Genomic DNA, 15,559 nt, shown 5'->3' with positions numbered 1-15,559 from the left:
ATTTCTGTAGACATCTGACCCTAATAAAAGGCAAATGCACATAGACATTTCCCATTTGAGAATTGTATAAGTATTAGCAGTAGAGCTTAAAAGGTAAAATACCTCAAGCTTTGGGGTTGCAATTGTCTGCTCATGAATTTTAAAACAATCTCATCATCACTGACTTTTGCATCAGGACATATACTCTTTGTTTTTAGTTCTTTATGGTAAAAAACAATGTAAAGAAAAATTGTCTCATTTTTAACATGCGTAGCAGTAACTTTAAGATAAAGAGATATCAAAACACAAGTGATCAATTAGTTGATATATTTCAGAACAATATCTGGCAGTATCAAAACCTTATTTGGCTACTTGAACCTGAAATAGGCAAACCAACTTCTTTTTGCTCTAGCTCAAGGGTAAGCAACTACCCGAGGTCTAGAATCCTAGACAACAATGAAATCACAGAAGGAAACAATCTAAAAATTTTATGGGGAGAATGTCTCTAGAGCATTTGCTGTCTGTCACCGGGAACAGAACTAGGACCATCCCAATCCTGTATTTTTGCCCTGGCTTATTTTCAGTCCAGGAGATAAAACCTTTAAAACAGAAAGCAACTGAAGTCAATTGTAGCAAAGGCATCAAAAAGGGGGTGGGATAGTTTGTCAAAAGGCCATGGGGAGTCACATGCAGTCCATTTGCATACTGCTTAGCAATAATAATTCCATATGCATAAAAAAATGGTGCATCAATTACAAATTAATTTGTAGGCAATTCAAACCAAAATTATTTGTTGTGTGTGACTTTAACAAACTCAGTTCAACCAGTTTGTTCCTGGTCAGAATTCAAGGTGTTAATTATAACTTGTAAATCCCTAAAAGGTTTGCAGCAAGGTTATCTCAGTGACCTCCTCCTCCCTCCCTAATGCATGTTCTACATCTGAGGGTCTGCTTTTGTGTTCCACCACCTTTGGAGATATGCGCTTGATGGGAATCCAGTATCATCGAACGTTCTTGGTAGTGGCACCCAAACTGTGGAAATCCCAACACAGATTTATACATTATCAAACTCCTACATGAAACATTTATTTCCACATTCATGTATATTTTCCTGTGTGCAACTTACACATACATGGCTGGATTATCCCATGTATTCTCAGTAGAGGAATTCTATGAGTCCTGAAAAGATTAAGAATACTCAACTCTAACCAAGAATTGGTTTTGCAACCTTCACACAATATACCCTTCAAAAGATCACAATGAAGAAGGTATGGTTAACAGTTTCATAATTTAATGAAAAAGGTATTGTAAAAAGTGGACATCTGAAAAAGACAGTCCATTTTTGAAAATTTGAATATATATATGTATATATATATTTAATATAAAGTAAAACAAGAGAACAAATTAGGTTAAGAGGTAATACTTCAGAGTTAGCCACTGAACACATTGTAAAAATCTAGCAAATATACTTTGGAGAATGATACTTGAAAGCTATGTAGCCAAAGCCTCCTTCATGTATCTATTAAAATCATTTAAAACTAACAAAACAAAAACTATTGCCTGAACTTATATATTTTAATCATCACTGTTAGATTAGGAAATCTTGCTGAAGCACCATTTTCCAACTTTTAACTTGTCTTCATACCACTGAGTATAAAAACATGATTGTGTTTTCTCCTGGCCAATGAAATAATTGTTCCCAGGTTCAACTGTGTTTGATTTCATGACCAGGAGAAGTGTTAATAATAAATATATGTTAAAAAGAGAACTAGAAACAATGTATAGATAATGATCAGCACCATTCTGAATGGCTCACAACTTAAAGACAAACCATTTTTTTCAACAAACTTTAAAAAAACTTTTTAAAAACTACTGCATATTTACACCAAAGAAAATGTCTTAAAATAAATCTCTTCCAAAAAAGAACAAAACATAAAAAGGAGCAAATAAACATTAAGAATGCCTAAAGTGAAGTATGTAGAAATGTGAAATTTTCTTTTACATCCTTCAATGTTTTCTCTTCAAGAATGTATTCTTTCCAGATAATTGCAACAGTATTAATGTTTTAAAGGAAAACATCTTTACTCTTATGTTACCCATTAGAACTCAAATTTACCTCATTTATGTTTGCTTCATATAATGCATTTTATCAACAAAGGAAACTGCGATGATTGTATTAATGAACTTATTTTTGAACAAATTGTTTAAGAAAAAAGATGTGTTGCAAAGAATTTCAGAACAATATTACTTGCATGAAGCTGGTGTGTGTGTTTTAAAACATCTACTCAAAAGCTTTTTTTGAAAAAATCTAGTTAAACAATAAAGTAGCCCAAACAGTTTTCAAGCTATTATCAATAAAAATATTTCATTTTACCATTTTTGACTGTTTAAGCAGCAAATTGCTCTTTATGCATACAATGATTTTTCACATTTTGGCTCAGAAATCTGCTGAAATATTTGCTAGCTGAAAAAAAAGTATGTTTTAGGTTGAAGGGGAAATGCAGATTTTATGGGACCAAGATTTTTAAAAAGCCTTCTGAGTTTACAAGGAAGAATCTAGCATCACCGGTGATTGCCTGAATATGTTAGAGATTAAGTACATCTAGTATTAAACATTATGCACATAGCCATGTATTGGCTGGCTGGGTAAAATATTTTACAAGTGCAAACCACAACAAGCTATTATGTACACAGGGATTTAAAAACGATTTAGAAATAGCAAAGGTTAAAGTATTATTTACAGAATAAAGCAAATGGCAACAGTGAAGAGAAACAGCCTTAGCAGGAACAAGTTAGTAATGGGGGGAAATCTAGAGGTCAGTGTGTTTGGCAGCATTGACTGTGAAGTTTGTAAATGTTCCTCTGTAAATTAGGAGCGATTACTTATGCCCAACATTACTTTGAGGCACTTCCCACTGAGTTAAAATAGGCCTTACCTCCAAGTATTTAGGATCAGACTGTTCCTTCTAAAACTTCTTGAGAACATGATTTCTGCCTAGTAGTCACATACTTCCCGTTTCAAAACAACAACATTTGTGGAAACACCCCAATTTTAAACACATATTTGCACACTTGTACAATCTCCCAACAAACCAAAACACTGTGTAAGTGTTCTAATGAAGTGAGATTCTATTAGCGCTGCAAAGAGAATTGTCTCCTCATTTTTTTGGAGATTGTCAGAGAATGATAGAATGGCTTTTAAAATACATGTTCAGTAGAACAAGATCAGCATATTACATACATTCTGTAAAAGGAAGCAGACATATAAAACCATTTCTGGAAGTGACAATGAACATAATGACCTTAGAAAACCCCAATTAACAATCTTCACAAAAGGACAAACCAATTAACTGTTCGGAAAAAGCCTCCTGGTCATTTGCTTGGGAGCCCTGCACATGTGTTCAGGAACCTGCAGATCTCCAAGATCTGTGTCTCTCCTCTTGGATACATAAAGGCCAAGCTATTCCATAGTGCCAGAGGTTTTCTAATCAGCTTTGTATTGAACTATGAGAAATTAAATTTCTTTTATTTCTATTGTGACAGTCTCTACTGAAGTCTTTACTTGGGCTCGCTTGCTCTGAGCCGCTTTTTCTCAGTCTGATCTGTCCTTTATTCCCATCACCCTCAGCTTCAGAGTCACTGAGTTCTAAGTCAGGGCAATACCCATCATTGTCCTGGTAGGGAGCACTCCTCATCTGGTATTCCAGAGTCTGTTTGCCCCATGAACGTTCTCTCAATGAAAATCTCCTTGAGGGCTTCTCACAACACCTGAGATCTTCTGTGGTCCTCACTAAACTGTTGGTGGCTTCTTTGAAGGACCTGCTAAAGTGTTCTATTGTGGATTTTTTAAAGCTGCTCTGGCTTGACAAGTGGACTGATTGTTGCTCATACATTGTTTGACTAGAGCTATCTCGCTGAATGACATCTCCAACTCGACTCATTAAGCCATTAGACTTTGCTTGTTTGGAGTTCTGCTGGATCTTTCCATTCCCAATGGCAGATTGTCCATGCAGCGCAGCTTGAAGTGCTAAGGGTTTGCCAGACGATTGCCCACGATGGAGGTCTATTGAATGTGCAGGTCTAGAATCCTTTGTTTCATTCCTGGACTTCACAATCCCTCCCAGTAAGCCATTACTTCTATTTTCATGCTGAAACTTTGAGTAGGATTTCACATTTGAAGAAAAAGTCTCCTTGGATAGTGCAACACCTTTTTTGCTACAAAAGGTGGCATTGTTGTCAGGGGAAAGCAGTTTGTTACCAGATTTCAAGTTATTTTTGGAATCCCCCAATGTTGATTTTGGCATCTTTAGCTTCAAGGTAATTCTAGGAGGTGGATAAAACAGTGTGTTCTCTACTGCAGTTGTCAGAGAATGGCCTAAAAAATTGGGGGCAGAAAGAAGACATATTTTAGAGGCAAATTTCATTTTGTGAGTAGATACAAAAAAGCCACAATGGACCATCATAATTTAGCAACTTGCTTTACCAAACAATTTATAATAAAGTTTGCCATTCATGACAGTGCCTTTTACATATTCTCCTCAAATTAAATTCAAAGGAAGTCATTTAAAAAATGACAACAACCCTTCTATGGACCTATATTCAAGGTTCTATACTTTTTGAAAGCCAAGTAACACAAAAGTTACAAACATACTGATGTTAAAAGACTAATGTGTTTGTAATGATTGTATACTCTAAGAACATGGTCTCTCTAGGCCCACAGAGCCTTGTCAATCTGGCTTGCAGTCTCCCTTTTGTTTGCCAGTTATCATCATTTTGTTGTTGTCGTTTGCCTTGGTGACCCTGTGGATGAGACATCTCAATGACTCCCTGTCCTCCACTATTCTGTTTGCGTCCTGAAATTTATACCTGTGACCCCCCCTTAGTTGAGTCCATCCATCTAGCTTATGGGCTTTGCCTAGCTGGAAGTACAACAGCCTCAACTTGATCATCTTGGCTTCCAAGGAGATTTGGCTGATCACAGTATCCTCAGCACAGTTCTCCAGCACCGCATCTCAAATACGTTGATGCTCTTCCTATCCACTTTCTTCACTATCCAGCTTTTGCATCCATACATGGTGAAGGGGAATGTGATGGCTTGGACAATTCTAACTTTAGTGTTCACTGCAGATCTTTACTCTTTAGGATTTTGTCTAGTTCTTTCATAGCTGCGCTTCCTATTCCTAATCTTCATCTGACTTCTTGACTGCAGTCTCCATTCTGATCAATGCTTAATCCTAAGTAAGGGAACTCACTGCCACCTGTCCGTTCCGTGACACTACGGCTTTAAACTCCTTTGTCTCCACTAGTAACAGCAAAGCCTGCTAGCACTGGAGTTGCTCTGCTGTCCACTAGACCCAACTGTTTTTCTCTCCCTTGCCATGCATACTAAGTATGGCCAGCTGAGTCCAGCAACCTGTGAGGAATGTTGCTCTCCCTAGAAAAGACTGCAACTGCAAATGCTTTGGGTAAAATGAGAGGCTCTGTTGCTAGTGGAAGAAATTCCTTTTTCCTCTCTCCACTATTGTTCCCTTTCTATCCCTTCTCCACCAGGTTTGGGGAAAGCAAAAAGAGCAGCTTCCAGCAAATTTTCTCTTCACAAATTCCACACGCTGAAGGAAAAGGTAGTAGAATGAAGTACAGAATGTGATTTTACCCCCTCCTCCTACACTTATCTCATGTTTCCTCCTTTGCCCCCCGTTTCTTTTCTTTTCATCCTGTACTATTAGCAATTATTTCCCTCCTCCATTTTCACACAGTATCTCCTTCTCATTTGCCTGGTCACCTTGATAGAATCCCATCTGAAGGCAGTCAGAGCTGCTTTCTCCTTCTGTCATTATAGTTATGCTGAAAGGGAGGCTGTTGATTTAGGATGATCTTTGAATAGTTATACATTTTGGGAAGGGAGTGTAAGTTAAATGATGCCAAAGGATTAAAGTATGTCAAATTTTGAAGATGAGACAAGCTGGCTTGGTAGGTAATTAATTTAGATAATTAATTTTGAAGACTAACAGAAGAGGATCTGTATGAGGGCGAGAGAGGGAAATGAAGAAAATGTAGAATGAGAGGAATAAAGAGTGGGGGTCTGATAATTAATTCTCAAGAGATTGCTCTCCATTCTCAATCCTCTTCTAGTTTATTCTGATTATTGATGTAACGCATTCAGATTTACTGCAGTGTAAAAAATTTCAATGACTACAGCCCATTCCATTGTACTTGAGACATTATCAGGCCATATATGTATGTATATATATGTCTGCACTATACACATGCCTTGAAGATGCTGACTATACAGACAAGGTAAATGGGAAGTGCAGAAGGCACTAACACACAGTACAAAAAGTCTAGAGAGCCCTAACAGACAATAACAGACAATTACTGTGTCTCTCATGCATTCATTACCTGCAGCGATTTCCTGATTAATAAGCTGGACTTGCAAATTGAAAACTTGCTCATGTGCTTTGCTGTGAGAAAGTTTTAACTTCTCTCTTCTGCTCACCATGTAGCAAAGATTCCTTACCTGCAGAGGAAAAAGAGAAAGAAAAAGAAAAATCCCATACAGTCAAATGTTTGTACCAGATTTTTAGAACTATTTGAGATAACATTCAATTAAAAATCACAGGCTTCCTTAGAAACTGCAGTTATAATTATTTAAAAACAGGGAATTAAACATCCAAAATGAGATGCAAATATAGCATGCATATATAATTGTCTGCTAGAAGAAACATTTGAGAACTCAATGCTTCATAAGGCAGGATGGGAAGGAGAACTTTCCCTTTCAATTGATAGTAAGACCTGGGAAAATATATGGACTCATTTACCATTTAAAATTAGGTCCATTGCCATTAAAGAGAATACTATAAAGTTGGTCCATCAATGGTACCTCACGCCATTCAAATTGGCTCGTATATCTATCAATGCTAATCCAAAATGCTGGAGGGGTTGTGAAGGTAGGGGAACCTTTGTGCATATCTGGCTGGAATGTCCCTTAGTGCATGAGTATTGGACATAAATTTTACAACTGATCTTCAAGATCACTAAACAAAGTATACAATTATCACAATTCCTGCTCCTGTTCTCCTGTTTTATGAATGAAAATAAAGCCCTGCAGCATAAAGAACTTATTAGTTTGCTTCTGGCTGTTACCAGGCTTGAAAGAGCCAAGAACTGGAAAACTGGAAAGTTGAATATTGCAGGATGGTGGACTAGACTCTGGGACTTGTAGTTAATAGAGAAAATGGCAGATAATAACAACAGAGTGAGAGGCTTACACTCTGGATTGACCTTTCATAAGATTTGGCACCCATTTATTGAATACATCTAGCAAGATTTAGTCTCTAGACATCCCCCAATTTTAGCTAAATTTTTATGGAAAGATGTCTTTCAGGATCCCTGAATATACCTTTTATCTATAATTTTCAGGGCCTTATCTGGGTTATTGTCTTTATTTATTGTTGTTTTGGTGTACTGTTTGTTGTCATGTTTTGTTTTAGAATGTATTAATAAAAAATTATGTAAAAAAATCAGATGCAAATGCTTGTGCCTAAATAAAAAAAAAAATCAAATACCCAGGTGTATCCAATAGCACACAAATATATTTAGAATCATAGAGTTGGAAGAGACCGCAAGGGCCATCCAGTCCAACCCCCTGCCATGCAGGAAATCCAAATCAAAGCATCCCTGACAGATGGCCATCCAGCCTCCGTTTGAAGACCTCCAAGGAAGGAGACTCCACTACACTCCAAGGGAGTTTGTTCCACTGTCGAACAGCCCTTACTGTCATTTCTCCCTCCACATTTGTGGATTTCACTTTTGTGGATTTGATTATTCACAGATTTTATTAATATGTTCTCTCTAGGAATATCTAGGTCCTCTATGACCAAAAGTTGCACTGAAGGACCTAGAGATTCCTAGAGAGAACATTCCACTAACCATTTGTAGCTTTTCCACTGCAATTCCATGGTCAATGTCTGGCAGATGTTGACCACAGAATTGTACTGGAAGACCTAGAGATTCCTAGAGAGGTGTTCTCTCAGGTAAAAACATAGTGTTTGTTATTTGTGGTTTTTCCACATTCACAGGGGTCCTGTGCCATCCTGCAAAAACCTCTTTTCTACATTCTGAAGGGTTTTTTTGTTTTGTTTTGTTTTAACAGAATGGTGCCAGGACAGAGTACTATAATAATTTCAGAAATCATGCTATTGAATTAATGGCGTCTATCAGTCTTAATGCATATATTATATTGGGTTTTTTTACATCCCAGAAGTCTCCTCATCCACTTCTCTTTTAACTTTTTAAAAAATCCAACACATTTCAACTAACTGTTGTCCTTCTTAACTGTTGTCCCTCTAACTGATGTCTTTTTTAATCATGTAAAATTTCTTCTGAATACTTAAAAATATATAATGTACAATGAAATGATTGGGGCTATTGGTTTCCGAGGCTAGGCCAGTCCCTTCCATTTATTAATGGTGGCCAGCTGCTAAATTCTTAACTTCATTATAAGGGTAGCAAAATAGAAATAGGCTTGATAAATCTTATGCCTTCCTTATTATCAATAGGTTGTGGTATTCCACCCCAAGCATAGAAAATGAAATGATAATTCTAATAATGGTAGACCCAAACATCTCTGATTTTGGATAGTTATCAGTGTTGTAAGTGAGGGACTATTCCATGGTGGGCCATCAGGACAGCAGTATCATGGTCACTGGGAAGTGATCTACAATCTCTTCTTCCATGCAAGTTCAGCAGGAGAGCATGCCAGACCTTAAGTATTCTCAGATATTAGCTGGTCCAATTTTTACACAGGTGGCACCAACATGTATTCTCCCAGATGTCTCACAGTTTTGCAGTAGTGGCAGGATATTTCCCATTTCTAATTGATACTACTTCTTTCTTTTTGCCATCACTTCCCAGTGTAAATTCAACCCTTCATTTTCTTTCTAGCTTCCAGTTGTGCTGGCTTCCTTTCTAAGAATATCCTTACCCTCTCTAGATCTTGCCTCAGGTGCATGAACATCCTCATTCGAGTATGAATGCTATCTTCTTTTGGCTGAATCAAGCCATTTTCTTCATCCTCCTTGGGAGGAAATAAGGGTTTATTCAAGTTACTTTTCCGCTTTAGTTTCCAGTAATTATAGATCAAATCCACAGTGAGTTTGGGGAGGCCAAGCTCTGCTGCAACGTCATCTATTCTCACAAGAGAATAGAACTCCTCCTCCAGTTCCCGGAGCTTCTGAGCACGCAAACTGGTCTTCTCACTCTCTGTCTGCTTTTGGTCAATAGTGTTCTTGGGGTTGACATCTGCCTCAGGCACAAGGCCCTGCTTGTTTTTACTATGTTTGAGACAATATGACTTGAATTTGACTTCATCACCATCATCCAGGATTGTTTTCATCTCTAGGCTATGCTCAAAGGCACATGTGACATGAAAGGCAGTAATGCAGCTCTTCACAGAGCACTGTTGAGCAAACAAAACCACCATCAGTCAGAAGAAAATTTACCAAAAGTAACTTAGAAGCTTCACATACTTTTATTACATGTGTGCATGCACATCTAATTTTACCAGTTACATGAAAACCCACTGGGTGACTCTGGGCAAGTCACTCTCTCTCAGCCTCAGGGGAAGGCAATGGCAACCCCCCTCTGAGGGAAACTTGCCAAGAAAAACCTGTAGGGTTGTGGTTAAGTCGGAAAGGACTTGAAGGCACACAACAAAAAACTTGGAAGACATTTGTTTGATTTCACATTTGTAATTCACAAGCTGAGGGTCTGAATGGTAACATTCAGACAACAATCAGGTCAATCCTGAATCAATAAAGCTTCTTCAGAGATACATTTATGGAACGTAAGAGTCTGAAGTTTAAGCAAAATGTCTTATGTTAATTTCACCAGTTACACTTACACACTTTGAAAAGACAAAACCTAGTTCAATAACTTCTCATTTAAAAACATAAACCATTCAACAAGAGGACTTCCTGTATTTATCCAGAACATTTGAATCCCAAAGAAATTACCTAGTAGCTGACAAATGCTTGGTTAATAGTACAAGATTTTCATCCTTAGCAATGTCATGTGGATGCATTTGCACCAAAACCACATAACTAAAACTAAATAACTACAAGGTGGGCAAAGCATGGTCTTGCAGATATTGCTGGACTACAACTCCCAGCATTCCTTACCACGGGCTACACTGACCAGGGAACTCCAGTCCAACAACATCTGGAAGACTGCACTTTGTCCACTTAGCCATGTCACCTGCAGCAGGTATGGATCAGAGCCTGGATATAATTCATTAAATATATATATAAAGATTCTAAACTCATTATTTAAATAATTAAATGCCATAACCTTTATTGACTAATATTTCATGTAATTTTGATTTGTTATTTAGGAGGACAGTATACATTCAATGATCTGATGTTTTTTAAAAAATAAATAAAATAAATCTGAGTATGTTACCAGTGAGTTATGAACAACTAACATGAGTAATTTAAGACATTTTACTAAAATGCCTAGTATGTCAATAAATTAATCTCCACCAGCAAATTAGCTTAGCGCTGATAATAGACGTCCAGCTTCCTGAGAGATGCACAGTTTAATTACAACACAAGCATGTATGTAGAGCTTTAAAACACTACTTCAGGAATCTTTAAAAGAATTGTCCAAAGTAGTTCACTCCTATTATTCCCCTTTTGCTGTCAAGAAGGTGAAGGAACTGTATAAATTCATGGCTGGGGAGAGATTTAAAATGAGGACCCTGCTATGATAAGGAAGACTGTGCTGTCACTGTCAGTTGTCAACATCCAGTTTAGCTAGGAAATCCATACTTGAAGTCAAAGACAAAGGAGTCCAGTTCCATGACTAAACAGTCATGACAGTCGCTATTCTGAAAAGCCTTTAGTTTTATGGCTCTCTGTGTGGTGCTGCAAACACATATCTGCATCCTGGGATCATGATTCCCCTGTTCACCCATGTATAGAAATGTGGAATGCAAGGAGGCAGGGTTGTCGGAGCAGTTTAAAACTTCTCTACAGACCTCCAAGGCTAGCAGAATGTTTGGCAGGAAAGTCAAGCTTATATTTTTACTTCTTTTCTTTGATACCCTTCACCTAAACAGATTGCTGTAACCAGGTCCATTTGCTTTGATATCAATTCCTCTTGCACATGCCTGTACACACACACACATCCAAAGGTGCAGAAGCTTACTTAAGAGCTCTAAGAATTATGGAGAAGTAATGCTTCTCCATAAAAGCTTAGGGAATGGCTAAAAGTATAAACTTGATTTTCCATGACAACCTGATGCCTTTCTCTCACCCTCAGCTTTATGGTACCTCATTTAAATATCTGTATATTTCCTGCAGTCTGCTTCTCTGTGGGGAATTCAAAAGATATAACTACCAACCACATGAGCTAATTTTTATATTTTGAGCTGACTTCATTTTTTCTGCACCAAATATGTAACCATCTGGCTAAATGACTCAAAGTATAAACTTACTGAAAATTATACATGATCTCCATGCTAAGCAGAAACCTCCTCAGCACCTCTGAAGAACCCCAACAGGATAGTTCTAATTAGTATTGATTTAAGCAAGCAGAGAGAGATGTACACCAATATCCATTTTTAATTAATGGAAACATTCAATCAAAGCTTATCTGTGAGTGGCTAAAAGAACAAACTGTTGATACGTGACTTTAAAAAAAGGTTGCATGAAGCCTTCTTTCTTTTGCTGGAAGTAACATTCCTACTGCTTAAAACGATTTTCTCAAAAAGATGCTGGAGAAAACCAACTTCCATTTAGCTAGGATCCTGTTGGTAACTTACACTAGAAGTCTCACGTACATTGGAGTAATTCTTCAAGAGAGCCAGCATTGGCATAATGGCTGAGTGTTGAACTATGACTGGAGACTAGGGTTCAATTCCCAGCTCAGCCATGAAAATCCACTGGATGACCTTGAGCAAGTCATTCTCTCTCAGCCTCTGGTCAAGGCAATGGCAAACCTCTGAACAAATCTTACCAAGAAAACCCCATGATAAGTTCTTGTCTTAGCATTGCTAAGGTACACATGGAAAGGTACACAACACACATTACACACACACACCTCCTTCTTGACCAAGGTTTATTGGAGGCACTGGAAGCCATCTCCATCAGGAAACACAGTTGTCCTGGTGACTTCCAAAGCAGACAGGGTAGTTTTATCTCCAGCCAGGGAAAGATTTTAACCACCTTCACCTGTCTTTGTAGTGCCTGCACCCCCCCCCCTTTTCTCTGCTGCTGTGCCTGCTGCCAGCACAGGTAGACCATCAAACAGGATAATGGCATATTACCAATGTCTATGTAGCATGTGCTACCAAGCAATTACTACTCTACAAAGTCAAAGATTACGACAGTAGATCAGGACATACCTGAATACAAGCACCAGTTTTCAGTTTGCATAAACTGCAAACTAAAGCCCACCTACTTGGTGGAATGTGGGACACTTTTGTAATTGGTTCCATCCTTTCTGGGCAAGCAATGCTTACCTACAAATAAAATAGTATGAATTAGAAAATGACACTGTCAACAACAGCTACCACATTATTATTTAAGTGCAGCATCTTGTAAAATAAGCAAATAGAACTGCAAATGAAGCTGAAGCCCTTAAAGGACTGAAGTAAGTCTGCACCAGACATTAACCTTTTAGGAATATATGCTAAAATTAGAGAGACTCAAAGCCAAAATGAGATCTGACTAATTTATTTGGACATGTATAAACCGTCCTACAACAAAAGGGCAAACTACACATTTTAAAACATATATATGCATTTGTAGGCATCAAAAAGATAACACTGTTCCTAACTCTCTAGGGAACAAAATGAGTATTAGTTATTTTCTATGAAGGTCTGTTTTGGTGTGAATAGGCACCAAACAATGGATTAAACACTATCACATAGAAAAGAAGCATTGCTGTTACCCAGTTGCATCCCAGGTAGAGACATAGTACAACCTGAGACCAGTATGGTGTAGTGGTTTGAGCACTGGACTAGGACACTAAGGGGCTCAACAGACCATTCCTAAGGGGTTCCGTGCCACCCCTTTCCTCACCAGATCGGGGCCCCAGCATTCCCACACCGCAGCCCTGATGTGGCCTTTCCACGGTGCAAAAAGAGGCCACAAAAAGCAGCTCCTTTTCGCGCCATGGAAAGGGCGCCCTAGCCGCAGCTTTTCAACACTCCTTTGGAGCAATGCGTTTAAAGCTGCACCAACAGAGCACTGTGATGCCCCCCTGCCATGCGGCTGGGCTCACAGTGTGACACTGGCGTGGGGGCAGCTGGCGTGCATACACCATGCCCCCATGCCAGTGGATAACACTGGTCTGTACAGGCTCTTAGAGATCAGGGTTTAAATCCTGGCTCAGCTGCCCAGTGAACTTGGGCAAGTCACACTCTCTCAGCCTAACAGGATGGCAGTGGCAACCCTCTTTGAAGAAACTTACCAAGAAAACCCTATGATAGGCCTGCCTTAAGGTTGCCATAAGTCAGAAACAACTAGAAGGTGCACACAATCACCTGAGGAGCCCACAAGGTCATGCCACTAATAAATAAGGCTGAAGCTTGGATGCCTTCAGTTTTTCAGAACAACATAGGACCAGTGCAATGTTTGTGAGGAGGCAACCAGCAAGTCCACAAATTACTTATCTTCAAAAAGAGTGGTTGAAACTATAAATGAGGGTGCATGTGCTCTAGTTATTTTCTCCCAAAGGCAAATGTGTCCAACCTAAGCATAGTTTAGCAACAGATGCTAGCTGTGGCCTGCACAGCAGCCTTGTGTACAGTATTTCTGTAATGGGTATGTCCCTTGAGAAAGCTGTAAGCTTTCCTGCCTGGATGGAAAGAGAGTATGGATAACAGAGCAAGAGTATGGGGTGGGGTAAGAGTGGACAGCGAAATATACAAAGATGTTCCCTTACTTGTCAGACTCCAGTATTATCACGTTCCCTCTTTTTGTTAAATGCACACAGACTATAAGAGCCACCACAACCTACAGGTGATAGTACACTGTCTTGGTAAGACATCATATGGAATTAAAAGTTACTCGTACCTCTGGGATCCAGAGAGCACAGCTAACATGCGCCCACTTGGTTCCCGTTCTTGTCGCTTTCATGGCTCCACCTCTCTTTGGACATAAGAGACACTGAGGATGTATACTTAGAACGCAAGTACGGCACAACCAGCTCCCTTCAGGAACTTTTAGGATGCCATAGCATGCCTGGGGATGAAAGCAAACTGCTGTTTTGTATGAGTCTGTAAGTGAAGCACCACATTGTCTCACTCTGTATCAGAATCAGCTGTGGTATATATTTTTAAAACTTTACAATATAATTTAATTTTGGGATAAATCAGTTTTTTCCTAGCTGCTTGAAATACAAGAAGTGCAAAGTCATCTATTTATTAACAGCCTAAATATTAAATGTTAATAATGCATTAAAAAGCCAGTTTCCACAAAAGGCATGGAAGCCAGATGTCCCTCCTTAGAAGATGCGAGGCAGAAGATTTTCCATAGAACACTTTCCACAACAGAAGACTTCCCATACCATAAGTGTGTGTATGTGTGCATATGCATTTTCCCATAGCTGTCTCAGCTGTTGCACTGCAATCAATCATGTTAGATGGCCTAAATACGATTTTAGTTAAACTTCTAAAAAAGCCAAGTACTGACCACTCTAGTGCTCAGATTAAAAATGAATGTGCTAAAATAACTTGCCTCACAATCAATCCAAAGACAAGTAGTCAAGACAAAATGTGATACCTTATCTGTGATCACAGCCTCAGATGCATCTCTTAGTGATATAAAATATCAGACTAGTTGTATTGAATCATTTTTTTTCTCAACCTGAAATGGAATTGGTAATTCCAGTCCAATCCCCATATCTGTAAGGAATAATCCTTCAGATGTACTGCAGGTAATGAAAACACTGTATTTCTGCTGGAGGTTGACCACAGAGTTGCGCTGAAGGACCTCCAGATACCTAGAGAGGTAGTTTAAGCATCTAGAGGTACTCCAATGGAACTCTATGGTCAAATTCCAGTGTAAGCTGCCCATATAAGCATGCTGGAGAACCTCCAACTGCCTAGAGAAACTTGTTTCTCTTGGACATAGATAAGTATAAGAAAGGTTACCAATCCCATTGATACAGGGGTCAGACTGTAATACAGAGTGAAAGAAAGTTAAACTGTTGGTATATTCTTTCAGGTGAAATCTTTTTTTTGTTGTTAAATATAAAGAAAGTATATACAGTTGGCCCTCCACATTTGCGGATTTGACTATTTGTAGTTTTGATAAAGATGTTCTCTCTCTCGAAATCTCTAGGTCCTTCAGCACAACTTAGCTAGAGGTTGTCCATAGAGTTGTGCTGGAGAATCTGGAGGTTCTTAAAGAAAACACTTCTCTAGGTATTTGTAGGTCCTCCAGCATATTCTATTATCAACCTCTGGCAGATGTTGGCCACAGAGTTACACTGGAGGACCTGAAAATTCCTAGAGAGGCATTCTCTTGGGTTTAAAAAATAGTGTTTTTTTATTTGCATTTTCCCCACATTCACAG

General features: G+C 38.6%; 1 protein-coding gene across 8 annotated transcripts in view; it reads right to left on the bottom strand.

Annotated features, from left to right (window-relative positions):
- Positions 1-1,318: 1,318 nt before the first annotated feature.
- LOC149319348 (protein Jade-3-like) overlaps positions 1,319-15,559 on the bottom strand; it is a 48,786-nt gene continuing 34,545 nt past the window's right edge. For all 8 annotated transcript variants that reach the window (XM_089511526.1, XM_089511533.1, XM_089511528.1 and 5 more), the window contains 5 exons: positions 14,057-14,224; positions 12,382-12,498; positions 8,962-9,435; positions 6,378-6,495; positions 1,319-4,353 (listed from right to left, as the gene is read on the bottom strand). In XM_089511526.1, the coding sequence (XP_089367652.1) occupies positions 3,467-4,353; positions 6,378-6,495; positions 8,962-9,435; positions 12,382-12,498; positions 14,057-14,224 (1,764 nt within the window). In that variant the 3' untranslated portion in view covers positions 1,319-3,466. The remainder of the gene's footprint in view (positions 4,354-6,377; positions 6,496-8,961; positions 9,436-12,381; positions 12,499-14,056; positions 14,225-15,559) is intronic.

Source organism: Sceloporus occidentalis, unplaced genomic scaffold (genome assembly GCF_023333645.1).
Source record: "Sceloporus occidentalis isolate IW3139 unplaced genomic scaffold, rSceOcc1.0.p SCAF_2, whole genome shotgun sequence".
Taxonomy (NCBI): Eukaryota; Metazoa; Chordata; class Lepidosauria; order Squamata; family Phrynosomatidae; genus Sceloporus; species Sceloporus occidentalis.
This window is presented reverse-complemented; position numbering and strand designations above follow the sequence as displayed.